Source organism: Acartia tonsa, chromosome 11, assembly GCF_053477335.1.
Source record: "Acartia tonsa isolate MP-2025a chromosome 11, ASM5347733v1, whole genome shotgun sequence".
Lineage (NCBI taxonomy): Eukaryota > Metazoa > Arthropoda > Copepoda > Calanoida > Acartiidae > Acartia > Acartia tonsa.
This window is the reverse complement of record NC_137270.1, coordinates 30,543,425-30,568,696: the sequence shown is the minus strand read 5'-3', so window position 1 is coordinate 30,568,696 and position 25,272 is coordinate 30,543,425. Positions and strand designations below refer to the sequence as shown.

Below are 25,272 nucleotides of genomic sequence, written 5' to 3'. Positions count from 1 at the left end.
AACAAAAACATAGCTGATTATCATCATTCTGTCACCGGCAGCTTAGAACATTCAATTAGACAATAAAAACGAAAACTACCTATTGTGAAATATTTTAACCCGATGGAGTGTGTTAATTAGGTAATATCTTCCCATTAATATATTCGGAATTAAGAGTTAGATTAATTTAAGGATCTATTTTATATGGCATCATTAGATGGCTAACATGAGAAGAATGTGAATGGCGTTCCAATTTTGTAAAAATTTGAATCTTTATGCTTGTATCGGGGTAAAATATTTCTCAATTTCAAGGACAGTCCGCCGATTTTAGAAGCAACCTTAAACCGCCGAAACTTGTGTTTCCTCTTCGTCGTCGTTCTTAGCTCCTGCGGATTGGCTGCCGCCGTCTCTGGACTGTGTGCGGCTGACTCGCGGCCGGATGCCGGTTTTCAGGCTGCGTGCACCGCCCGACGCGGTCGTGTAGTCTGGCGGACGGGGCGGCGTGGGGGAGGGTAGGCTGGTAGTTGAACATCGCCCGGTCAAATCAATTTGGACACCTTATAATTTAGGTTTTCAAGACAACTGTTATAGTTATTATAATCATTGTGACATTTTCTGTAAACGCAGATTTTAAATTATAAAGACTGCTATGCATCAGTGGATTGTCCTATTACAACATAATTAACTTGCTAATAAAAAAGGTAACTCAACTGAGAAGGGAGAACACGTGATTAATATTTATAAAAGCACAAAAAGTTACCTGAAGCCCCGCTACAAGATAAAGAAGACACCTTCCTCTCAATATGTTTGTCCTTGTGTCTCAATCCAAAGTCTGACCTTCGCAAAGTTTCCTCATCCTGAATTATTCAGGTTAAAGAATGATAATTACTAAGGGGGGGGGGGGGGTTAATGCAGCCATCTCGTAATCAATGTATAAATGGCACTGTGAATTCGAATTTTAATCTGAAATTTTGCATGAGTAATCCTTGGTAGGTCTATTTTCCCTAAATCGAACAAAAAAATTTTAAAATAACGGCTAACGGCTTAGCCGTTATTGGCAATTTTAGGGCAAATCTGTCATAAATTACGTAGGAATCAACTTTTTGAAACATAATTTTGCTTTAAATCATGTGATATGATACAAAAAACATTTTTTTAGATTTAGCAAAAAAATGGCTAAACGCCGTTACTTTTCCAACTTTTTGTTCGATTTAGGGAAAATAGACCTACCAAGGATTACTCATGCAAAATTTCATATCAAAATTCGAATTCACAGTGCCATTTATACATTGATTACGAGATGGCTGCATTAACCCCCCCCCCCTTTACTAAGGAAGGGGTGATTATTTGAGAACTCATAATCTTACAGCAACGTATATATTTAAGAACAGGTTTGAATTGATGTTCATCGATAAATTAGCACAAAGGGTTTTCCTTTTTAAAAGTGCTTTTTTTTGACTTATTAACGAGATTTATGGTATTAAATGGTTAACAAATAACAAATTCCGATGAATAGCAGCTTTAAGTTATCAATAATTAGATAGATATACAGATTTGTCTGTCTACATATCTCTATGTCTGTCTATTTGCCTAGCTAGAGACAAAAAAAACTTTTAAGTCCAGGTAAAGATGACATACTGTTACTTTCTTATTCATCTGTCTGTCTGTTAGTCTTATTGTCTAATAATCTGACTTTCATTTATCTCTGTATATAATATAATATCTATCTATTTATTTACTGTGCTGCTGTCTGCCTGTCTGTCTGTCTGCCTATTTACCTGACTAGAGACAGAAGACCTTCTAAGCCCAGGTAAAGATGACACACTGCTACTTTCTGCTGATAGTGTAACTGGTATAGGTCCACGGCCTAAAAAAAAGATTATTTCATTTTAAAATATTAATTTTCTTTTATTAGTATACAGAATTTAAGTTTTCTATCCTGTAGTTTTGATGAAGATATGAAAATCAACCTTTTAAAACTAGTTACTGGAGAATATTTTATCTGAGCCGAAAATCAAGTTTATAGCCCGGCCACAGCGACCTACTAATAGTAAACTACAACGTATTCAATAGTCAATATTCGCGGATTTATTTTGATTAAATTCTAGAAATACCTGAATTGCCTGGAGTTGACTCAGTGGACATAGTAGAAGCTGTTGAATGAGTGATGAGGGGTCCACTACCAACCCTGCGGGGTCCCGGGGGCATGTCACCATCCCGCCGCAGTTGTACCGGCGATGGACCTAGACAAATGTTATTTTTACCTTCTTGTTCCAACTATATACAATAGTTTTTCATAGGTACCTACTGGAATTTCAATGCAAAAAAAACCCACAGTTAAATTTTAATAGTTCTTATTAAAATATTTGAAAATATAGATATCAGAAAGAAAAGTTTTATTTTAGAGTTTCAGAAAATTGCTTAAGATAAAGTTGAAGAAATTATGCAGTAACTGCTCTGCTTAAAACAAGCTATGGTGGACAGGGATAGTGGGCCAAAGGAAAAATCTTCAAATCACAAATGATCTGAGTTTAGAAAAGTAGTTTAACTACCATTGATTGTACAATGTACATTTTAAGCCTGTTAATATCACTCAATACGGAGCAAAGTGAAATATTAAGCTTTGATTTTGGCTACCAAAAAGATGCATTATTGATTGGATGCCATTGCTCAAAACCTATAATCCTGTCAAATACCTGGGGAAAGACTATAAGATGACTTGGAGGCTTTGGTCAGCTTCCTTTTACTTGATTCTGCTAATGACATCAGTTTTCTAAAAAAAAATTATGGTTTTTATGCATTAGGAAATATAATACCTAATAAATATAAAAGATTGGAGGATTTTTATATGGATAAACCAGGAAATAAGGATTATCATTTTTATATTGTCTTTAGTACCTAATAAATATTCAGAGAAAGAAAGTTTTGTAGATTTATTGAAAACAAGTTATAGTCTTCTCTTCTGACATAATATGGAATAACTAGTTGCTTTACTCCTAGCCTCTCTTGGGGGCGAAGGAGTTCAGGAAATTCAATTGCCTAAAACCACCCAAAGACATTTATAAAGCTTCCTGTAAAGTGCAATCCATTCAAACCGGCATTTTTTAGCTTTATAAAAAAATTCTAACTGCTTTATATTATGGGATAAAAAATACCAGATAGTAACAAACATTACCTTTCAGCCTCGGGGCTGGAAGCGCCAAACTTGGTATGACCGCCAGCCGACGCGAGTGACTTTGTTCCATCGGACATTGTGCTGCCGGCAGACGTCCTGCTGGGGGTTGGTGATGGCGCTCTAGCGGCTGCATGGCTGCCACCTGTGCTGCCAGCGCCTCCGCTTCGCAAGGAGCTGGAGCTTCCAACATGGATGGAACTTTTCACCTAAAATAAAATACCTTATGTCACTGATATTTAAAACATTTTAAAAGAAAGTTTATCTTCATGAACACACTAAGTATCTTAAGATGGTTACGCCCTTCTCTCAAGTTTTATAATTGAGATAAAAAAAATAATTTGAAGATTTCCATCATCCTTCAGCAAATTGTCATATGTGCAGTGTTTCATCTTTGCAAAAAGATACATAAATGTAGTTAATATTAATTGTAAGGCAAGGGTTGGATTGTTTAATTCTGATAATTTAGAATGCAATATATTTGATGGACGTAATGGCACACCATTTCACATATAAAAATGTAAAACTCGCAAACCTGGGGTGGTTCAATTTCCAGAGAGAGCTTCTGCAATACCTCCTCGTCATAGGTGGACTTGATTGTGTTGAGGTACGCCTTCACCTTCCTCACCATCAGAGCCTCATTGTACATCTTGCGGGCGTCTGGTTGCTAGGATAATATAATGTTAGTAGAAAAGCTTTAACTAGGGTTTGTTCACTTTAGGGATCTTATCATTTAAGAAAATTACCCCTTCTGTAGATTGAAAAGTTTTAACATTGCTAGTTTCAGACAAACAATAAAGTTTTAATAAATGTGCCTAATGTTTTTCAGCCGACAAATTCGAGAAATGTTTATAAAATTTTGGTTCCAGAAGATGTTACATTCCAATTTTATTTCCCTCCCCTTCCCAGAATTGTTACAACTTAAAGGGAAGATTATTACATTTTTCATGAAGCTGCTAAATATAAAAAAATTACCTCTCTTCGTCCCTTGGCCCGTTTCATGGTGGCATATTTGACAGGCTGTTCGTTCATGGCTATGATTGTGTCAGGTATACCTCGTAAAGGGGCAGAACACATGTTACTCAAATTGCGGATTTCCTTTAGAAAGAAAACAAAAATAAGTTAAGGTGTAAAGGAGACGAAAGAAAGTGTAAGTTGATGTTGATAATGTATTTAAGTTATAGTTCTGATCCTGAAGGCAAACAGGTGGCCTTGGAAGGTATTTTTTGCAGTGTTTCGGAGCCGGAAGCCGCCATATTTTGCTGGAGTCGGAGCCGGAGCCGTAATTTTCGTTAAAAAACGGCTCCGGCTCCGGACTAGATAAATAAAGAGATTTTTTATAAATTATAATTTGGTAACTCTGTTTTGTCATGTGCAAATGCTCTTTTTAAGTTTTTCAAGTCCATTTTTATCAAAAATTTAACTTTTAAAACCTTCAAAAGTAAAAAATAAAAAATATTTTTTTATGGGGAAAAAATATATGTCGAGTTTTTTTTTGATTTTAGGTTGGAGCCGAAGCAGGAGCCGCACCAAAATCAAACGGCTCCGAAACACTGATTTTTTGAGTACTTTTGCTAATTTTTTGTGTTTTATTTTATTCAGGATTTTTTCATAAAATTATTACCTACGTTTATTGTGTAAAATCAAATCTGTTATCCTTACAGGCTACATTCAGGTGGACTGCAGACTACTAATTCTCACGAGCTTTATAATTCTAGCAATTTAATTTTACCTTAGCAACAAAGCGCATCTTTTCAAAGTTGATGAGTCCCTCGAGTTTCGTCTTGTTGCAGATGTGGATTACTGACAGGTCTTTCGACACCATCGGGTAGATGGGGATCAAGGGAGGCTTCACCACCTCAGGTTTTATCATATTCCTGGACAAATGAAATGTAAAATTTTGTTAGAACTATGCGATAATAGTTGTTTTATTATTATAGACAGCTTTCCGTAGAAATTAAAATGAAAAAAATATAAGATTAAAACCAGTTTTATTAACCCCGAGAGGCAGAAGGCCCGGGCCATTTAAACTGGTATTAATTTTCGGATTTTGTTTTAATATTCGTGTGAAACTGTCTGTCGATGCTATACATGATATTTTAGTATTGTTGAGTACCGGTTCTGATAAACCGAATATTAATCGGTTTCGAAACCATACTGGAAATGAAAATTAGAAGATGTAATAATGATAAGAGTTGAGCTAATATAGAAAATTGGGTGGACAGCAAAAAGGAAATAGTGTAATAAAACAGGTTATTGGTTATGAAAATAAAGGGGAGGGAAATAGTGCGATAAGAATTTGAAAAAGAGGAGAGTTTAAAAATAATGAATTTTAAACACTATAACCTAAATGATGGAAGACAGACATAACCTAATTATAGAGTAGCTGCGCCTCTTTTAAAATTTACCTGTATTTACTAAAATTTCTGGATGGGTCCATAATCCCCTGTAAATCATCCAAAAGTTTGGAATATTTTTCAGGGACTCGATCCCAGGTGTTACGTAGCCGCAACACAGCATTATGCATTAAACCTAAAAGTAATTTATATTTTATTTAAAAATTCCAGGAAAAATTTATACCTAGATATATAATGTAGACATGTGAAAATATAAACTGCTATAAACATAAAAAAGTGAAATATTTTTGTAACGTTGAAAAAAATTTAAATTAAATATAGAGTGGCAACTTAAAGAAATTAAAACAAAAAAAACCAGTTAATTCAAGTTGAGTTTATTTTTAAGTAAATTCCTATGAATAGGTATATTTCATCCTTTTACATGAAAAAACAACAAAACAACAACAATCATTGCCATAAGTTAATACCTGATGTAATTGCAAACATAGAATTATAATTTTGAATTTCCTTGCACTGCTTGGCTATCTTCACAAAATGCTTCACAAGTTTTACCCTAAAAAAATATGTTGGAGATTTAATAAAGAACCTATTCCTTTAAAAGTTATTATGTTTAATAGTAATCCCTACAAAAGAAAATGACAAAAATTAAAGATAAAGGGATGTGACAATGGATCTAAAATTAATTTCCTTAGACTTAACTAGAACTAACGCAACCTTCCTTATTTTGGGGGATTTTTAAGACTTTGGTTACTCTCACAGAATGTCGTTATCTAGTTTTTACAGCAGACAAAGCACAATGAAATATATCAACCCAAGTGCTAGCAAAAATTAAGGCTCAAAATAAACAAACTCATGAAAAGAAAATTTTGGCTGATTCTAAGCCAGCTAAATTAATCTTGGTTTCAAGACATTTAATACTCTAAATTGTCAGAAGTTAAAATATCCATGTATCCTTTTTATTAGCTTTATGACCATACATCTTTTGATTGATTGATTGATTGATTGATTGATTAGTCATAGTCTCTCAGTGTTTGGACCTTAGTCATCATTGAGTAGGATAAGATACTTCTGTATATCAACTACGGCCAGCTCAAGCTAAACGTTTAAGCACATTATGACTGAACCCGCAATATCATGATATACATTACCTTTTACTAAGATTAGCCTCTTCAACTATTTCCGCAACAACCCACAAAGTTTCTTTGTTTAACATCTCGCTAAAGTTGTTTAGATTATCAGATCCAAATCTAAAATTAAGACAATAATGAAATTCCATACCTAATGTTTACAGACGAAAAACAAAACACAAGATTATCAAAATTATTTGACAAAAAGTTGCTACCTTCAACCACCAATCCATGATTTAACCATTACCCCTAAAGTCTTTATACTAACGATTGACGGAAAAATTTCATAATCATTAAGGAAAGGGGGTTGGACGTATTACACACAACCTAATTACCCTTCCCTGTAATATTACTTAATTAAGCTATTGATAAAACGACATATTTTTTGATAAATAAAATTACTGCACGGCTTTTCTATGATTTCATATATTTACTGTGTAAATTAATAGGTTTTGCAATGCATGGCTTATGACATTACAAAAATGTTATTGTTGGGTGGTACTGGTCAGCTTATACCAATAACGAAATTTATTCGGGGAAAAAATCACGAAACCTATACATGATTTTCAGCTGTCGTTGGGGGGCAACATATCGTAAAATTGACGACCTCTCAGTCTCCATTTGCCCCCCAATTATTTACGATTTGTTTTACTTGTTGGTTATACCTTATACCTGGGTACTGGTACTTACTTGGAATTCCGTTCAAATAGCCAGTCTACATATTCAGTCTGTTCAATCTGACGGAACAAGGTGAAATCCTCCACCATTAGTTGTGTCGCCGTCTCCTGGTGGTTTAATCCTACAATTTTATTTAAATTCAAAATTTTCGTGTAAAAGGATTAATTTTCATGAGAACTTCTTCTTTTGAATTGTAAAAGCTTCAACATTAAACTTTATAAGATACATTATTTGTTTAAGTACCTAGGTAGTAGAATCAGAAATAATTTAAAATAAAAAAAGAGACAATAATACCTAGTTAATTTATAAACAGACCTCATATAACTATTTTATAACTATAATACTTGAAAAAAAATTTGAAAGGGCTAAAATTAGCAATTAGCAAGAAACAAAATTTTTACGTTCATAGAACCATTAAAATCAAGAGAAACCATAAAAAAAACTAATTTATTTATTGAAAAGTTAAAATAAAATATATCCTTATTCTTAAGGCGTAGTAACATTTAAAAGTTGACTATACTAACCCAGAAGAGTTACAACGTTCTCCCTTTGTAACTCAGTGCTCAATTCTTCTGGTACCAACTGCTGATTTGATTGAATGTTCTTGATGTAGTACCTAAAATAATATTATATAATACCTATGAAGTCGAAAAGTAAAAGAAAGATTCCAATAAACTCGAATTATGTACTAATCATGGCTCTCCAAACAAGGATTATTAAATCCAAAAGTAGCAGGGCCCCTTAAAATAAAAATTTACTAATTGTAAGAAAAGTTAAACAGGTGAACTGGCTACGTGATTAAAGCATACACTCTTTTTTTTCCATCTTTAAACAAGATTTTAGACTTATATCTTTCATTGAATACAGCAAATAATATTCAACAATAAAAATTAGACGTCTTTTAGAGCATTGTAGACAAACAAAATGATTTTTAGATATAAACTCGAAAGCTAACTGAATCTCCAAAAAGCTGCTTAACTCTTATAATAACTAAGTATATCAAAGTTCCTGTTTAGAACAGACTGAGTACCTAAGGTATGGAGAAACTTCATCATTAGAAATAAATATCTAATACATACCTACTAGCTAGCCCTATCCTTTGTGCCAGGTTGTCCATAGTGTCCGCCAGCCTTCGCTGTCGTATCAGTCCGTTGTCAGCGGTCACCTCGAACAGGGCGTAGTTTGTACTCACCTACGATAAAACAAAATCGTAAATTTTGCAATTTTTTTGGTTAGTTTTTGGTTATTCAAAGCTCTTACGATTTATATCCGATGATTCTTATCAACCCGCATAAAATAAAAATAAGTTTTTTTTCGTCTCGATGTTAGGTTTTATGACATGGATAGACCATATTCATGAAAAGGTAAGGTAGTAAGAATTAAACTTTAGTTAGATTTGCATACAACAATATATAATGTTTTTGGTGATAAAGTCTATTTGTAGATTCCCTGACAAAATGCTGCTCCAAGCTGGGTAAAATAACAATACCTCCCATCCCACTCCACTGGTCATGGAGGAACGTATTGACCAATATCTGAGAGAACTATTTTAGAAAACTATACTGGAGACAAAAAATTCCCCTGTCACAATATCCACATATTCTATATCCATTGATACATAATTCCCATTAAAATTTTTTTTTTAATAAATTAAAAAAAAATAGGTAGGTAAGCTTAAAGCAAACTAGGTATAAGAAGCATTTTTCAAAGTAATTTACATTTTTTAACCTCTTTAACATCATCTTTTGTCATGCTTTCCTAAAAAGAAGAAAAATGAAGACCAACGAACTATTAGTATTTTATCTTTTTTTATATCGTTGTTCGTTTGATTAGTGTTTTATTATCATGCTTTAGCTTAACAACTTCGAAATTCCGATCGACTTGAAAGCTTTGATTTCTTTTTTTTTGAAAGAGGGAGGAAACAGATACTATTTCTGCAGTCAAATAAAAGAGTAGGTAGGTATATGTTTTTTTTATCTTTTTTTTTTTTTTTTTCGGGGGGGGGAATCTTACCTCCGTAATGCCGAACTCTTTAAGAGCCAGCATTACAACTTCTTTGGCGCTGGTTGTCTTGTTCACCAACAAATATTTACAGGATTGATCAGCCTAAAAAATAACAAGAATGATGACTTCCATAAGTTACGAGGCTTAAAATAAATATCGCATTTTTTCATGGAAATCAGAATATCATTACCAAAGAACACACGGACGGTCAACATTGGTTTAAGGAATATAGAATAAAATATTACAGACAGACCAACAGACAATGTGATTATATATAATAAAGTAGGTGCTCATTAGTCAGTGGAAATTACATAAAAAACAGGTTTCTGTTTCAGGGGGAGTAGGTAAACAACATTGCCTTTTAAGAGAGAATCCGAGATACACACACCCAACAGTGTAACATACAGAAATTGCTAGATGACTCACCTTGTATATTTTTAAACTATGTTCAGGAATTGTACTATCATTATACTCGTAAACCTCGTCGTCAAAACCTAAATAAAGGTAGTGTTATAAAGAGTTTACTTAGTTCAGTAGCAAGCGAGATTTAAAACTAAGATTGGAGTCAAGGGTGCCTTATCAGGGAGAGAAGGGACTTTGCCACTTTGGACTGTCAATTATAATGGTACCCAAAGTTTGTAAGCACGATTTCCTATTTGTTAACTTTGGTTGCACATTTGATTGGATACCACAAACCTTTAGTGTCCTAACTCTTCTTCCAATGATTTAAATCTAGAAAAGGAGTAATATTAAAGTAAAACACCAGAGGGGGAAGTGGTTAAATAACTGTATGTCTACATCCCAAGGACCTTATGCCCACTCTCTATTTGGTCTTTGAAAATTAACCATTAGTGTTGGGAATATTAACACAGCCAAGTAGCAGAAAACAATTTGGTAGCAGAGGAAAAAAGTCCTTGGAAAAAGCGGGGGGAGGGAGGTAGTTATCTGTAAATACATCTATACTTCAGATCTGTTCTTGGTATAATTAAAATAAAACCTTACCATCAGGACCACTGGACAGCGCAGCCTCAAAATGTTCCTCCCCGTCAAATATTTTGTGTGTCGGAAGCTTGGGCTGTCGCAACAAATCTTTCAGTTTCTGCATCATGAAGCTGGAACCCTTCCGCTGCGGAACTTTACCTGGATAAAAAATTCTATTCACAACAGATACTTTTCGTATTCAAAAAAAAAAGTGTATATAAAGGGGGGGGGGGGGCGAAAGTGACACATTTTGGAACCAAAACTAAAAGTCAAAGGAACTCAACTAAAAAAAGAGTTACAGGTCTGACATTTTGCATGGCAGTTGCTTTATAGGGGTACAATATGGAACTGTGAAGAAACGGCGTCGAAACCGCCGAAAACCGCCGAGAAAAGGCAAAAAAAATTTCGGCGGGAAACGGCGGTTTTCGGCGGTTTCGCCGCCGTTTCTTCACAGTTCCATATTTTACCCCTATAAAGCAACTGCCATGCAAAAACTCAGACCTATAACTCTTTTTTTAGTTGAGTTCCTTTGTTGACTTTTAGTTTTGGTTTCAAAAAGTGTCACTTTCGCCCCCCCCCCCCCTTTTCACTATCAAACGAAGGTAGGGAGGGGGCATTGGATGTTGTAAACACATAATCGCATTCGTTGGCACAAACTTTTGGGACTAAGATTAATTCTTGAAGGTTGTTACAAAGTAGTTTGGAAGTGTCCAAAATGAATTCCTAATTAAACACATTATGTAAAAAACTCTAAACCTTGGAGTGGTCTAATCCATTAATCCTTACTACAAGCATTCAATCAAAAAAATTTTATTTTCAAATAAGAACCATGACTTAATGTAAACAATACTAAGATGAAATGTACTATTACTCAGGGAGGAAGGGGACAGTGGGCTGTTTATTACACTAGTTCTCAAAGTTTTAATCGTTTGTTCAACAAATGCAACAATATTACTGAATTTTTATTGGTTGGTTCTTTAAGTAGAGTCCCAAAACGTTCAACCACTAATCGTAATCTACAGAAGGGGTTCTTTTGTGTATCTTCATTGGGGAAGTATATCAACTTATAGACCATTGTCTTGTTCCTTAGATATCTGACTATTACTTTTAGTTAAAGAATTCAACAGGTTCTACACAGTGAATGAAAAATATGTCTCCCAAGGTTTACATAGATATTGTCCACAGTAATGTGAATAAAAACTAGAGGCTTTTCTTGTAGCTGGTAAATATTGGCGAGAAGAAGGCATTGCAGATTTAACAAGCCGTCAATAGAATGAACTTACCATGTAAACTCGCAGCTGCCATTTTGTCCAGCAGATAAAGATCGTCTTTGCTGTGGGGAGGCGGAGATATTGGACTTCCGACCATTTCACGCCTAAAATACAAACGTATTAATATATGGGTAATATTATTTACTCGTTAAAGCTGTGTGAGGAGAATTATCCTTAATCAATAAGCATATAATTCATTACTCATTTACTCCGTTCGTTCGTCCATAATCTGATGAGGGAAATGTGATTTACTCGGATACTCTATCCTTTTCTTTTCTATGAAGTAGTAAACCTTATAGGCCCTGAGATAGTTTTAGGCTATTTTATTTTTATAAATAATTATGGTTTTACACTATTGTTCTGCCCTTTCCATAACCTTTCGAATATAACTTCTAAATGCTAGGGGCGAAGCAGCTAGGGAAATATAAAGAATCTAAAATTTGTTGTGATAATTCACATGAGCATCTTCTCTATAATACTCCGTACGACTCCATCTGTATTAATTTTTTAATTCAATAAACTGAATTTTTTTTTTTTTTGCAACTTATGTGTGTTGTCATTCTTGTTAAACCTTTAAATTTACCTATTACTATATGAAAGATCACATGATTTCTTGACTTTTTTGTTAGATTGATTTTCGCTTCCCATTTGTAATGCCTCCTAAAATAATAGTTAAGATTGAAAAATTGTTAGGTACAATAATATGTGTGAATTCACTAAGATCTCGTAAATGGCTAGACCGATAACTTCCTAATTTTCAGGGAAGCCTTATATATATATATATGTACATAACGAAAGAGACTAGAGGCGAAAAAACTTGCTGATCTAATTTAAAAATTTAATTAGTCAAAACTGTAGTTAAAAGTTCAGCAAATTACGTTTTCTTGACCACAAGAAAGCATTTGATAATAATGATCCATAATAATCAGATAAAGGTTATTTTCATTGAAAAGAAACCACCTAGCGGGATTAAAATGAACAATTATTACCTTGTAACCCAGATAATTAGATTTGACATTGAGCTGTAGATGTGATTGTGACTGGAGTATGCTTAACGCTCGCTCAAGTGTCATTCCCTAAAGAAAAGTTTTAAATAAATATTACTCCTTCTATTGTTGAATTAAATAAAATATACTCTTACTTCGTTTATACACGTTTAAACCATTTATTTCAGAGATTATATAAGAAATCAAGAGGAAGAATAGCTTTTTATTTTCAAAATAAGTGCGGAGAGTTTCTATTCTTGACTTGACATTTTGAGTATAATGATAAATTAATATATTAATTGCCAATCACTGTTCTTTAATTTCCCATTGACCTCTCCCTGTGTGATTTAAATTTTCTATTTATTTCTATTGATTGTGTTAACATGCATAAGAAATTATCAGACAGTCAGGAATGTGTTAAAGGCAGAAAAATAAGCAATATTGAATGCTTTCTTTTTTAATGAACTAATTACCTAAGTATATGAACCAACCTGTGAAAAATTTTGACCATTGACATCTAATATCTGATCTCCCCGTTTTAACCCTTTCTTGGCGGCGCTCGAACCTTTTCCCACAAAATCCACAAAAATGCCGCCGCCCGTCGCCTTCTGATGTCCGCCGACCAGCCGAAACTCTAGAGTTTCGTCCCGCGAGGGCCGGGTAAGGGTGACCGAGCGGGTTCTCGCCTTGGCCGCGCAGGCAAAGTTGAGGAGCCGCAGCTGGCCCTGCATCTTGGACACCTCCAGCTTCGCCTCGAATTGGTTGAGTAGGTCCATCATGTCAGAGTCAAGCTCAAAGTCTTTGTTTAAAACGAATAAGATTTAAGTAACTTTAAAGCTGATATTAATAGTCCAATTGCTAGCATTTCAACTACAAACAAGGATGACAACATCCATAAAAGCGAACTTCTAAAATCAGAAGAAAGGACAAACATATTACTATGCTGTCCTAGAAATCAGTATAAAAATAGATGAATAGGATAATTATATCACATGAAAAATTGTTGTCAAAAAAATCGACATGTTTCTGGTAACGATTAGAGTTGCTATGGTTTCTAGATTTTACCTAACTGTTATACATATCATCATACAATGTTTTAAATCGATAGGACAATTTTAACATGTCTAAATTAAAAAAAAAGAAGCTAACCGTTACGGACGGGAGTACACGGACGAACTGACCCTAATTATACACGGTGTTTCAAAAAAAACTGCGTTTTCCGGTTTTGAGAAACAACCAGAAGGAATATGAAAAAAAGGATAATAGGTCCATATTCTATGTAAAAATGTACATCAGATTTACTTAAGGTGTTTTTTAATATCTCTAAAAATGCGGCTGTACTAATTGGTACATGTAGGGGAAAAATGCTTGATGTTGAATATGAGATATCAATTAGATTGAAATAACTTGTATATTTTGCAACATATTGTTTCAAAAGTACAATATCAAAGTAGTAAAAGCTTAAATCAATGTCCCCATATGAAATTTTTTTACATATTTTCTTTTTTGGCTCCATGCAAAGACCTTTTTAGGTTCTTCAGAATTTAGTTTTTTCTATTTCTCTATGACAAAGTCATTTTTAGAAAAAAATCTCTATTAATACTGTGTGCATTGACAAATAAAACAAGTCACTTTTTATTTCATTTCAATATCTTTGAAAATAAGCAAGTTATCATGGTTTGAAATTGTTCGTAAAAAGTGCGTTTTCATTAATTAAATTACTCATGTTTTATAAGATCATCTCTTATAATCTGTCAATCAAATTAAGAGATTAAGAGCGAGGAACGAATATGAACAATTTTAATACTAAGAATTAAAATCCAAGCAAAAAGAATATTGATTTTTTATTTAAAAAAAGGCATTTTAAATTAAGTTTTAAATGTAATTATTAGATTATTTTGAAGCTTATGTTATAATGTTGTTTTTAAGTAAAAAAAAGGATTAAATTCAACGTTATAGCATAAAATTATTAAGAATACAATAACACACACACATTTCGAATTCTTTGGGCTCTAAAATGCGCTGTTTTTTTAAGAGATATTAAAAAACGCCTGTAACAAATTCGATGCATATTTTTATAGAGAATATGGACATATAATTATTTTTTTTGTACTCCTAATGGTTGTTTCCCAAATCTGGAAAACGCAGTTTTTTTTTAAACGCCCTGTAGAAAAGCTTTTTAAAAGTAAAATGGAAACAGCTCTAGGAAGATCTATAAACAACTGAAATTTTAAAGGCTGCTATTAAGTTTAAACGGCTGAAAATTTATGTACAGTATCTAAACATTGCACATCTACACTATAACGTAATTTGTCCGCATATCTGCATAACTGTTCTTTTTAAATGATTATTCTTTCCTGTAAAATGATTGTTAACCCAGAGTAAAAGTATTCTCGTTACTTTATCCCTAAAGTTATGATCAATAGTAAACATTATAGGGATAAAGAGTGGGGGAGTTTACTAATAAGATAAATTTCAAATGAAACTAAGACTAAGGCTAGTTATTATGTGATGCATTTACTACAAAATAAAGAATAACAAATAAATCTGCGAATTTGCAGCATCATACGGATTTTGCCTCATTTTTTGCTATAAAGAAAATGGCAGTGATTCTGAATTAATTTACAAAGCCGTCTCCACAACTACCAACGACAAACATTCATGAAAGTGTAAATTAACCGTTTAATGTCATATTCTTCCAAATATTGTTACGTATATTCAGAGAACCGCATCCAAAATTAATCCGCTAATTAATTGAAACTATTGATCGTCCCTGAGGTCTGTCCGGTCAAACCATTCCAGAAGTTGGTTCATTACTATCAAGCTGGAGTCCAGAAATACTCGATGGGTCAATAAGAAATCCTATTGGAAAATAAGAATAATTCTTTGATAAAATTATTTAAAGGAAGCCTGCAGGAAATACACTACTCTAAATGCCGAAAGACTGCCACGAGTAGAACCATAACCCCAAATTTGAAGCCTCTAGATGTAAATTTTTATAAAATATTAATGTTCATAAAGTGTCATTATAAGATGACTTTAATTTTTTTGTTATTAGACACTTAAAATCTGAGATATTAGATCTACTTGTGGCAGTCTTTCAGCAGTTAGAGCGGTGTATTTCCTGCAGGCTTTCTTTAAATTGACCTATTTGGGATTGCTTATGAAAGCACTAACAAATGTAAGCACGTATTAACCTTTTTTTTAGAAAAATGGTAGGAAATTAAGCAACATTTGTTTCTGATGTGCTCAATCAAATTAACTTTCGTATTAAATTCCTGGTTACATGTATCACAAGATAATAGGAAGTCTTTTAAAATGGTTAATGTGTATATAACATTTTTCAAGTGAGTATTATATTGATGTTAGAAAAAGCTATTCTACAGAGAGTGGAATCAACATTTATTTTATCGTGATAATAATTTGAGGGTGTACGACCCAACTTATATAGTAGCCGTGCTACTATATAAAACGTAAATAAAACTAATATATAAAGAATTATTTCCTCGATAAAATTTGGATCTGAAGTGTTAATTTCATCTTCTATTAAGTTATTTATCAATTTCTCTGGTGTAGCGCGTAATAAAACCTAAAAAATTAATTAAATAATTCAAATAATGATGAAAAAATAATATAATTACCAAACAAATATTTTGTATGTTACTCAAAATAAAGTCGCAGTAGCCGTACATATAAAAATATTGTTTGAAAGGGGTGGCAGGCTTTAAAGGTTTCTACTTCAGGTTACCTGTAAATTTCAGGTATTTACAGGCAGTGTTAGTTGAATATAAAACATTTTGTCTATTAATTTAAATAAACCTACAATCTACGGAATCTCAAAAAATATTGCTCTGTATTTTATGTTTATACCTGGATATGTTTGCTTCCATCCTTAGCCCTGCGGACCTCGCTGACCTTAACCAGGTTGCCACCCTCATCTTCCTCCTTGACCAGGGCGTCCTTGCCCTCGTGCAGGATTTTATAGTAGTCACTCTGCAGTCATAATAATCATTAGTTTAATTGTTTAGGCAGGTATTATCCTTAAATTTTATTTTTTATTCCAATTTTTGGTACTCAAGTTTTCAAAATTGAAAAAAATATTTCTAAGAGGAGAACGCCCAATTTTTAACACTGGACAATGAATAAGGAAAGAAACGTTATTTGCCACGAATCTTTTACTGACGGACAGACATTACAACTTTAATCAAAGTTATTTATTTTCATTGAATCAAAATAAAAACATTGCAAAACATGAAATATTTATACCCAAAAGTAAATACAATGTTAGAACATAATGATTTTCCTGAGTAATACAGATGAACTGACAATCATCCACCATAGTTGTCATCACTCCCTGATGAAATTCTTTCTTCATGGTCGGGGATATACCAAACCCCTGTCCCATGGACAACACATAGTTGCGCCCTCCTTCTCCCCCTAAAATAATAGGGATATACTTAAAGTTGCACCATCCCTATTTTGGTAGATAGGTTTGAAACACAAATGAGTATTTCACATTTATAATAGTAAAAGTTGCTTTAACCCAATTATTATAAACAAAATAAACCCTTCCGTAAATTAAGACTGCCTAATTGTTTCAAAAGTTTAGGTACGATGTGCTTGAAACCACCAATCAAAATTCAATAAAAGTACCCTTTTTTTTGAAAAAAAAAAAATAAAATACCTACCTAAAGTAGTTGTAAAACTTTGGGTACTATTATAATATACAGTTCCTTCCTGCTTTTGATATATCTATGTAATAATTTCTCTCATATTACCTTCAACCCTGACAGCTCCATTGATGATGACGCTCCAGCTGTCAAGTTCTTCCTCGTGGTTCATGACAATAGTGTCAGCCTTGTCCACAACAGCAAACACCATCACCGCGCACATCTTTAATCGGACAGCCTGCAAATAAATCTTTTATATTTATGTCTCTAGTGCTAACTTACTAATATCTAATCCAAGCAGGCGTCCTTAAACTAATATATAAAGTTGTAGGCTTTTTTGTCTGAAGCTGATGAGCTCAAAAAATTATAATCTAAATTGGTTGCAAGGTTGTTAAAACCCCGGGTTTTCTAATCTAAAGTTTCACCCAACCCGGGTACCTGCAAAACCCCCGGTTTTTTTTAGAAATGTTAAAGGGCTTTAAAATTAACAATATAAGGGGGGGGGGGTTAATGCAACCATCTCGTAATCAGTGAGCAAATAGCACTGCATGTTTGCATGAGTAATCCTTGGTAGGTCTATTTTCCCTAAATTGAACAAAAAGTTGGAAAATTAACGGCTAACGGCTGGCGGCTCAGCAGTTTAGCCATTTTTAAAACTATTTTCAAGGGAAATCATCACGAAACCTATCTCCACATAATACTCTATGCTGCTCCAAAACGTTATCAAACGGTTCTAGCCGCTAGTTGCTGGTACTAGAAATCTAAAAATGTTTTTTTTGTATCATTTCACATGATTTAAAGCAAAAATATGTTTCAAAAAGTTGATTCCTACATAATTTATGGCAGATTTGTCCTAAAAAATAGCCAAAAAACGGCTAAACGGCTGAGCCTTTAGCAGTTATTTTTTCAACTTTTTGTTCGATTTAGGGAAAATAGACCTACCAAGGATTACTTATGCAAAATTTTAGATCGAAATTCGAATTGTAAGTGCCATTTGCTCACTGATAACGAGATGGTTGCATTAAACCCCCCCTTTATGAAAATTGATTTTTTTAGATATGCAATTTTAGATCATCAAAACAGAATTTTTTTTTTACCTATCTATTTTTACATGTTTATTTTCTTTAAAACTTCCCATTTCCAACTTCCAGTTATATTAGATACAAAATATTCAACTAAATGTTAAAACATTTGAAGGAATCTGTTATAATTTACTAAATTTACTACTAACTTAAAATAGAAAAAAACCCAAAAAACGCGGGTTTTTTTATACCTAACCTACCCAAACCCCCCCAAAAAATCGAGTTTGGGTTTTTAGTTGGGTTAATGGGGTAACAACCCTGATTGGTAGTACTTTTCAGTGCAGATTTATTCATTTCATTGGGTGGTTTTGGGCTATTTTTCTCACCTTCTCCCCTCCAATAGACGCTAAAGGCAAAGCAGCTAGTTTATTTCTAATACCAAAAGGCTATGCAAACAATGAATATTTTATCCATAAGTAGAGCAGCAACAATTAAAATTAATCTTACCGATGTGATGCCAGCAAATGCTTCTAATGTATGTGTAAATTCTTTTAAAACTTCTATATCTTCGTCATTTCTGTCTGTGGGGTCTTTCTCCAAACATTCTCGGACCTAAACATTTTTTTTTATTTTTGAGTTACTTTGATGCTTTTAGTGTAATTCTTATTTTTTTTAATCCCTTTTTTACTGGATAAATACTTAGTTACCATAAGGAATCTGAGATGAAAATATAAATTGATTAAATCTTTAAAAAATAATCATCAAAATAACACCTTCTGTAAATTCAATTATTAATTTAAAAGTTTGAACACTGCTAGTCTAACGTATTTTATTTGGCCAGACTAACTTAAAATGGATCCCGGTTTCGTTTTAGAGGACTTTCATAACTAAAAGTGGTGTAAACTAGGGCGGGTTCATATCGGAATTAGACAAAGAGGGGATATGCAACAGATAAAATTAAGCTTTAAAACATTTCTGACCGAAACAGAATTTTAAAAAAATGAGTTTTAGAACGCGACCACTAAAAAATATATTTGATTACTTATTAATAAGCAAAGACGACATTCAAAAATCACTAAAAAACACATTTTTTAAAGGTTTACTGAGAATTGTCCAATTTGTAGAGGATTATTAGATTTTCTCAGGCTAGGAACGAGATTTTGTGAAACGGTCAAAAGTTCCTGATTCTACTCCTCAATGCCTTTCCTGGGAGCACCATGATGCCATAGTTCTGATTCAATAATTTTTTAGGATAAATTTTAAATCATCCAGAGGTGTATTATACTCATACAAATCATTTGCAGATCCCCGCTTTGGCCTCAGAAAAAAAAGACCAAAATCGACCCACCCTAGTGTAAACCCATCATAATAAAAGTTTCTGCATTGATTATTATAAACATCTTTCAGATTATAATAAAAGTGTATGCGTACCTGATCCCTAAGAGTGAATGATCCTATTGATTCCGCCAGATCTTCTTCATCACTGTCCACATGTGACTCCTGCAGACCAGACAAATCCAGGTCCTCCTGGTGGCCACAGGTACAATTACCATTTTATTTCTATTTTTCTAGAAGGAAGCGCAGTAATATTAGTTAGAAAATTGCTTGTTCAACAAACAATGGCACTATCAGGAAGAGAGAGGGAAATTGGCATGTTTATTATACTAGTCCCCAAAGTTTTATGGTAACTTTTTCTTATCCGTTGACAACAACTTTGGGACGTTTATTGTATTTTCTTCATCAAGCCGAGTGTCCAGTCCAAATTAATCAACCAATAATTGCAAACTACAAAACGTGAAACATTGTGTATCATAATTGAGTGTGTGCATTAATTTATCTGTCACTGTCTTATCCCTTTAAATTACCTTTGAAAATACGCAGATATTTATCAGAGCATGTTTTTAATTTTGTGTCAATGACTTGGTACCGTTCATTTTACAGAAAAATGTATCTAATAGGTAATTTTTAGTAAATCTTTTTTAATGATTTGAAACAGCGCAGCTACTCTACAGATACATATAAATAGTAAAATTGTATTCCTGTCCGGACTGAATACTGTTCATGGTCTCAGAACCGGAATAGGCTGAACTTGTATCTGACGACATTGTTTCAGCGTAGTACGATCTGTAGTTCCTAAATAGAAATTTAGATTTATATTTTACGGAGAGACTAGAATATACCTCGATACAATACAATAAAATAGATCCCCCCCCCCCTCACCTAGGAAAGAACGTTTAGAATGAATACAGATAAATACTAGATATACATTATGCCTATTATACCTGTCAGAATTAAGGAGTACCCCTGCTACTGGGGGCGCATCATAGCTGGCATGCCTCAGGTACAAGGATGGATTCTGGCCTGAAAGTAAAGAAAATATTTGTTGACTATAATGCTTTTAAGTCCATAACACAGTTTCTGTATTTTTGCTAATTGTTAAAAAACTATAAAAACCGACAAAATCGTTTTGGACGTTTTATTGAAATATATTTGATTTTAGTGCTGCAAAAAAATAGGGTATAGTCCTTTCCACGACATCCCTCCATAAGGAGCGATTCTTCGTATTTTTCACAGTAGCTTTTCTCCTATTTCTAGCCCCTGCGGGGGGCTCTAACCCTGCGGGGCCAATTACCTAACCCTGTGGGGCAATCACCTAACACAATATAACCTAACCTAACCTAAAATAACCTATAAAAAGCCATTTTAAAAATACGACGAATCGCCCCTTATGGAGGGATGTCGTGGAAAGGACTATACCCAAAAAATATTAATATTTCACCTTCCGGATCCATTAAAAAACTTATTTCACCACTTAAAATATGAAAACTAACATTATTTCTTATCAAACTAAATACAGAATTCGAAACACAACTTCCTTAGTAAAACTGTTATCATATTTAGAATACTTAGAATTCTAAAAAATGTAATAGTCATAACTTAACATTTTTCTATTGACATTGTTCTATCTTAATTTAAAAAAAAAAACACCTTCTTTCGTGTAACTTTATAGTTTTGATTCTAATTTTGTATTTTTTCTTTCACTACTACTTACAAACTAATGTAGCTTTTACATAACCAACAAAGAAAAGTGTTTGAATAAAACAACCAACTTAGTGTTGAATAAGAGCCACAAGTATCAAATCAATACATAGGGTAACGGCAACGGTTATCTAAGCATTGCCCATCCTATTATATAAAGTAGAAAGGCTTTTTTGTCTGTAGCTTAAGATTCCATGACTTTTGAACCAATTGAGTTCTTCATTTTATGGAAGCTTCTTATATGTCTCTGTATGGTTTAAGGCTATTTTATTTATGTATCTAAGTTTTGTTTTAAGCTATTTTCCTACATTCCTTCCGCCTTCTAGGACATAGATCCTAGATGCTAAAAGCGCAGCCGCTAGTGTTTTACAAAGTAGCCGTTTAAAAAAAAACTTTTCTGGTCCTACCCCTGGGTAAAGAAGGGATGCAAGTGCAATTTATAAGTTTGATGGAAAAGAACGGGAAAACTTTTCTTTCACCTATCTAACAGTGCGGCCACTCTAAAATTGGAGTTATGCTTGTCTGGCCGTGTTAATCAGCTGTTTAAGTGTCATATCAGGAAATGGGATCAGTAATACTTGACATAAAATCACTTCACATAAATTCATTTCACATAAAACATTTGACATAAAGTATCATTTGACATAAACTCATTTGACATAAAGGTACATTTGACATAAAAACGTTTCACATAAACTCATTTGGCATAAAGGTACATTTGGCATAAAGATACATTTCATATAAAGGTATACTTGACATAAAGGTACATTTGACATAAAGGTACATTTCACATAAAGGTACACTTGACATAAAGGTACATTTCACATAAAGGTACCCCGAGCATGGCAACCGGTGAACAGAATCTCAGTTCTGCACCACAAGCCTCGCACGACTGAAGTTCCCATGTCTATACAGTCATATTTATATGAAAATACTTTTAGAAGATTTTTGAATTTTTTTTGAAGATTTTCTTTTAATAATAAATAAAAATTTCTAAAATCTTTTAAAAAAATGGAAAATCTTCAAAAAAAATTTCAAAAATCTTCTAAAAATATTTTCATATAAATATGACTGTATAGACATGGGAACTTCAGTCGTGCGAGGCTTGTGGTGCAGAACTGAGATTCTGTTCACCGGTTGCCATGCTCGGGGAAAAAAATGACAACCTCGGGTAGACTTTGAAATGTATCTTTATGTGAAACGTTTTATGTCTAGTGTACCTTTATGTCAAATGTACCTTTATGCCAAGTGTACCTTTATGTCAAATGTACCTTTATGCCAAGTGTACCTTTATGTCAAACGTACCTTTATGTCAAATATACCTTTATGTCAAATGTATCTTTATGTGAAACGTTTTTACGTGAAGTGTACCTTTATGGCAAATGTACCTTTATGGCAAATGTTTTTATGTCAAATGTACCTTTATGTGAAGTGATTTTATGTCAAATGTTTTATGTGAAATGAATTTATGTTAAATGATATTATGTCAAATATTACTGATCCCAGGAAATGGATGTGAGGGAAAGTAATTTTGGACCAATAAATGTTTGTATACACATTGATATTTCGGTATTGTCCTCTTAGAAATTTTTTTTCAATTTTGAAAATTTGAGTAACCCCCCCCCCCCCCCCCCCCCCCCCCCCGACAGCGAACTATGAACTCTGGCCGCAGCGCTCGGCCCCCTTGCCTGCCTAGCCGCAGCGCTTGGCTCCCTAGCCTAAAACCTAACCTAACCTAAAATAGTTGTTCGTCGTTGTCGGGGGGGGGGGGGGGGGGGGGGGGACTCAAATTTTAAAAATTGAAGAAAAAAATTTTTAAGAGGATAACGCCGATATTTCTTGTTTTCATTGTAAACATTTACTGAATTTGATTTTATAAAATCTTTTTTTACTTAATATACTTAGCTTTTTATTCAAATGCTATTCATGAAAAATATTGTCCTTATTTTCTTAGTTTTATAAAGCTGTCTTTTTTAATAAAAACATCGACATCAAAATAATATGCACTATCAGAAATTAATAGCCTTTGCACAAAATACATTGTATGTATATCAATATTTTGAATAATAATTTTCATTTTTCATTGCCCTTGAAGGTTTTCTTCACACAAATAACTACGCATACACACACACACAGGGTCATTCTTACAAACAACTATATAAGGACACAAACAAACAAACAAAAAATGCGTTCCATCAAGAACGAGAAATAATAATCTTTATATATAGGGTTGGCAATCCGAATCCGCAATCCGTAATCCGCTAAATTCTTGGCCAATTTTGGAATCCGAATCCGGAATCCGGTTTTTAATAGCGGATTCGGATTCGTCTTGAGGTCTTTTAGAAGGCAAAGATTATATATAATATCTTTTAAAATCTAGGACATATGTAGCACTTAAATTTTTAAACTTTTAAAAAAGCCTTTTAAAATATTGCTAGAATCCGGAATCCGAATTCGTCATTTTTTTTTGGACGGATTCTTGTAAGAATCCGAATCCAGTCTAAAAATTGGACGGATTGCCATCCCTACTTATAACAAAGTAACAAATTGCTTGTCTGTCTGTACCGAAGGATCTCGCTAACCGCTGAACCGATATGGTTTTCCTTCCTCTCAAGAAAAATCGCCACTAGAGGCCTCTAGGGGCGTAGCTTCTAGTATTTGTAAATAGAGTAAGTTAAAAAAAAGGACAAAAAAGAATGTTTGTGCCATACAAAATTGTTTGTATAGGGAGCTAATCGATAAGAGCACAGAGACTAAATTTGTTGATATTAACTTAAAAATAAACGATCATTGTCTGCAAGTCCTAACAGTTCATTAATTGTAAAAAGTTGCTAAAGGTTGTAATAACTAATAAGTTGCTTTAATTTTCAATTTATTTAGTTATGACTCGGTTTGAGCCGAAAACAAACCAATCACCTCCCAAAACAATGTGGCTTACCTGTGATTGAAATTTCTGCATCATGATCCAGGTCAACAACCTGTATGGGATCCCCCCGGCTGGAAGTAAAATGGTGGTGGCCCCCTCCCCCGCCTCCAGAGTCCTCCCTACCGTTACACATAAGAATCATTTAATGTCCCAAAACTAAACTTTCGATACTTTCCCAATGAATTATAGTAACAAAAATTCATATTAAAAGCAAAACCACTGACATTAGAGAAGAAATTCGATGGGACTTATTGTTAATTTTGATTACTAATTTAGCTGTATAAAAAATCTTAATTTATCTCATAATGACTGTAATCTTTGTTCATTGTATACCTAATACTAAATGCTTTTGTTTTTTATTGCCTAAAAATCAGCTATACAGTATACTAAAACCAAAAATGCTACTGCTTTTAAATCTTACTAGCGGCTTCGCCCCTAGCCTCTAGGGGCTTTGCCCCAAGAGGTGATAAAAAAAATAAAGGCGAAAGTCGTTAAAGGACCAAGGAAATCTTCTACAAAACATAAAGGACCAAGGAAATCGAAATCTTCTACAAAACATAAAGGACCAAGGAAATCTTCAGCAAAAAAGAAAAAAAAGGATAAAAAGAACAAAAAAAAAAAAAGATAAAAAAGAAAGAAAAAATGGGGGGGGGGGGATTTTTTTGTTTTTTGGGCGGGGGTTGGGGGTGTCTCACCCCCCAAGAAAATAGCTTAAAACCACCACAGGACCAATAGGTATATACCCTGAAGAGTAGAATCCGATCGGTTCAGTGGTTACCGAGATCTTAAGCTTCAGACGGACGGACAGACATCAAGCTACTTTGTATTATAGATTAACTAGCGGCTTCGCCCCTAGCCTCTAGGGGCTTTGCCCCAAGAGGTTTGATCAACCTAATTTTTCGTATTTTAGATTTAAAAAGAAAAAGTAAAAAAAAATTGTTTTGGGGGGGGGGTATTTTTCATTTTTTGGGGGGGTTGGGGGTGTCCCACCCCCCAAGAAAATAGCTTAAAACCATCACAGGACCAGTAGGTATATTCCCTGAAGAGTAGAGCCCAATCG

The 25,272-nt window shown here is 33.6% G+C and overlaps 1 protein-coding gene across 9 annotated transcripts in view; it reads right to left on the bottom strand.

Annotated features, from left to right (window-relative positions):
- The window catches only part of LOC145332955 (rap guanine nucleotide exchange factor 2-like), a 31,518-nt gene that overhangs the window by 3,301 nt on the left and 2,945 nt on the right, over positions 1-25,272 (bottom strand). For 7 of the 9 annotated variants that reach the window (XR_013884382.1, XR_013884383.1, XM_080178078.1 and 4 more), the window contains exons 6-38: positions 24,225-24,333; positions 20,530-20,608; positions 20,290-20,380; positions 19,679-19,777; positions 18,755-18,859; positions 17,334-17,463; positions 16,862-16,992; positions 16,426-16,551; positions 16,063-16,144; positions 15,331-15,419; positions 14,915-14,964; positions 13,047-13,356; positions 12,559-12,645; positions 12,153-12,229; positions 11,582-11,673; positions 10,320-10,457; positions 9,744-9,811; positions 9,327-9,419; positions 8,393-8,505; positions 7,838-7,929; positions 7,326-7,434; positions 6,657-6,755; positions 5,976-6,061; positions 5,560-5,683; positions 4,884-5,028; positions 4,127-4,249; positions 3,687-3,818; positions 3,155-3,360; positions 2,676-2,752; positions 2,094-2,222; positions 1,758-1,846; positions 740-836; positions 318-536 (exon numbers count right to left, since the gene is read on the bottom strand). Coding sequence is in view for 7 of the 9 variants with exons in the window: in XM_080178078.1 (XP_080034204.1) it covers positions 319-536; positions 740-836; positions 1,758-1,846; positions 2,094-2,222; positions 2,676-2,752; positions 3,155-3,360; positions 3,687-3,818; positions 4,127-4,249; positions 4,884-5,028; positions 5,560-5,683; positions 5,976-6,061; positions 6,657-6,755; positions 7,326-7,434; positions 7,838-7,929; positions 8,393-8,505; positions 9,327-9,419; positions 9,744-9,811; positions 10,320-10,457; positions 11,582-11,673; positions 12,153-12,229; positions 12,559-12,645; positions 13,047-13,356; positions 14,915-14,964; positions 15,331-15,419; positions 16,063-16,144; positions 16,426-16,551; positions 16,862-16,992; positions 17,334-17,463; positions 18,755-18,859; positions 19,679-19,777; positions 20,290-20,380; positions 20,530-20,608; positions 24,225-24,333 (3,795 nt within the window). In the remaining 2 variants the exon portion in view is untranslated. Of the gene's footprint in view, position 1; positions 80-317; positions 537-739; positions 837-1,757; positions 1,847-2,093; positions 2,223-2,675; positions 2,753-3,154; positions 3,361-3,686; positions 3,819-4,126; positions 4,250-4,883; positions 5,029-5,559; positions 5,684-5,975; positions 6,062-6,656; positions 6,756-7,325; positions 7,435-7,837; positions 7,930-8,392; positions 8,506-9,326; positions 9,420-9,743; positions 9,812-10,319; positions 10,458-11,581; positions 11,674-12,152; positions 12,230-12,558; positions 12,646-13,046; positions 13,357-14,914; positions 14,965-15,330; positions 15,420-16,062; positions 16,145-16,425; positions 16,552-16,861; positions 16,993-17,333; positions 17,464-18,754; positions 18,860-19,678; positions 19,778-20,289; positions 20,381-20,529; positions 20,609-24,224; positions 24,334-25,272 lie in introns of those variants that run through there. The other 2 variants (XM_080178081.1, XM_080178085.1) reach the window with 2 other exon arrangements.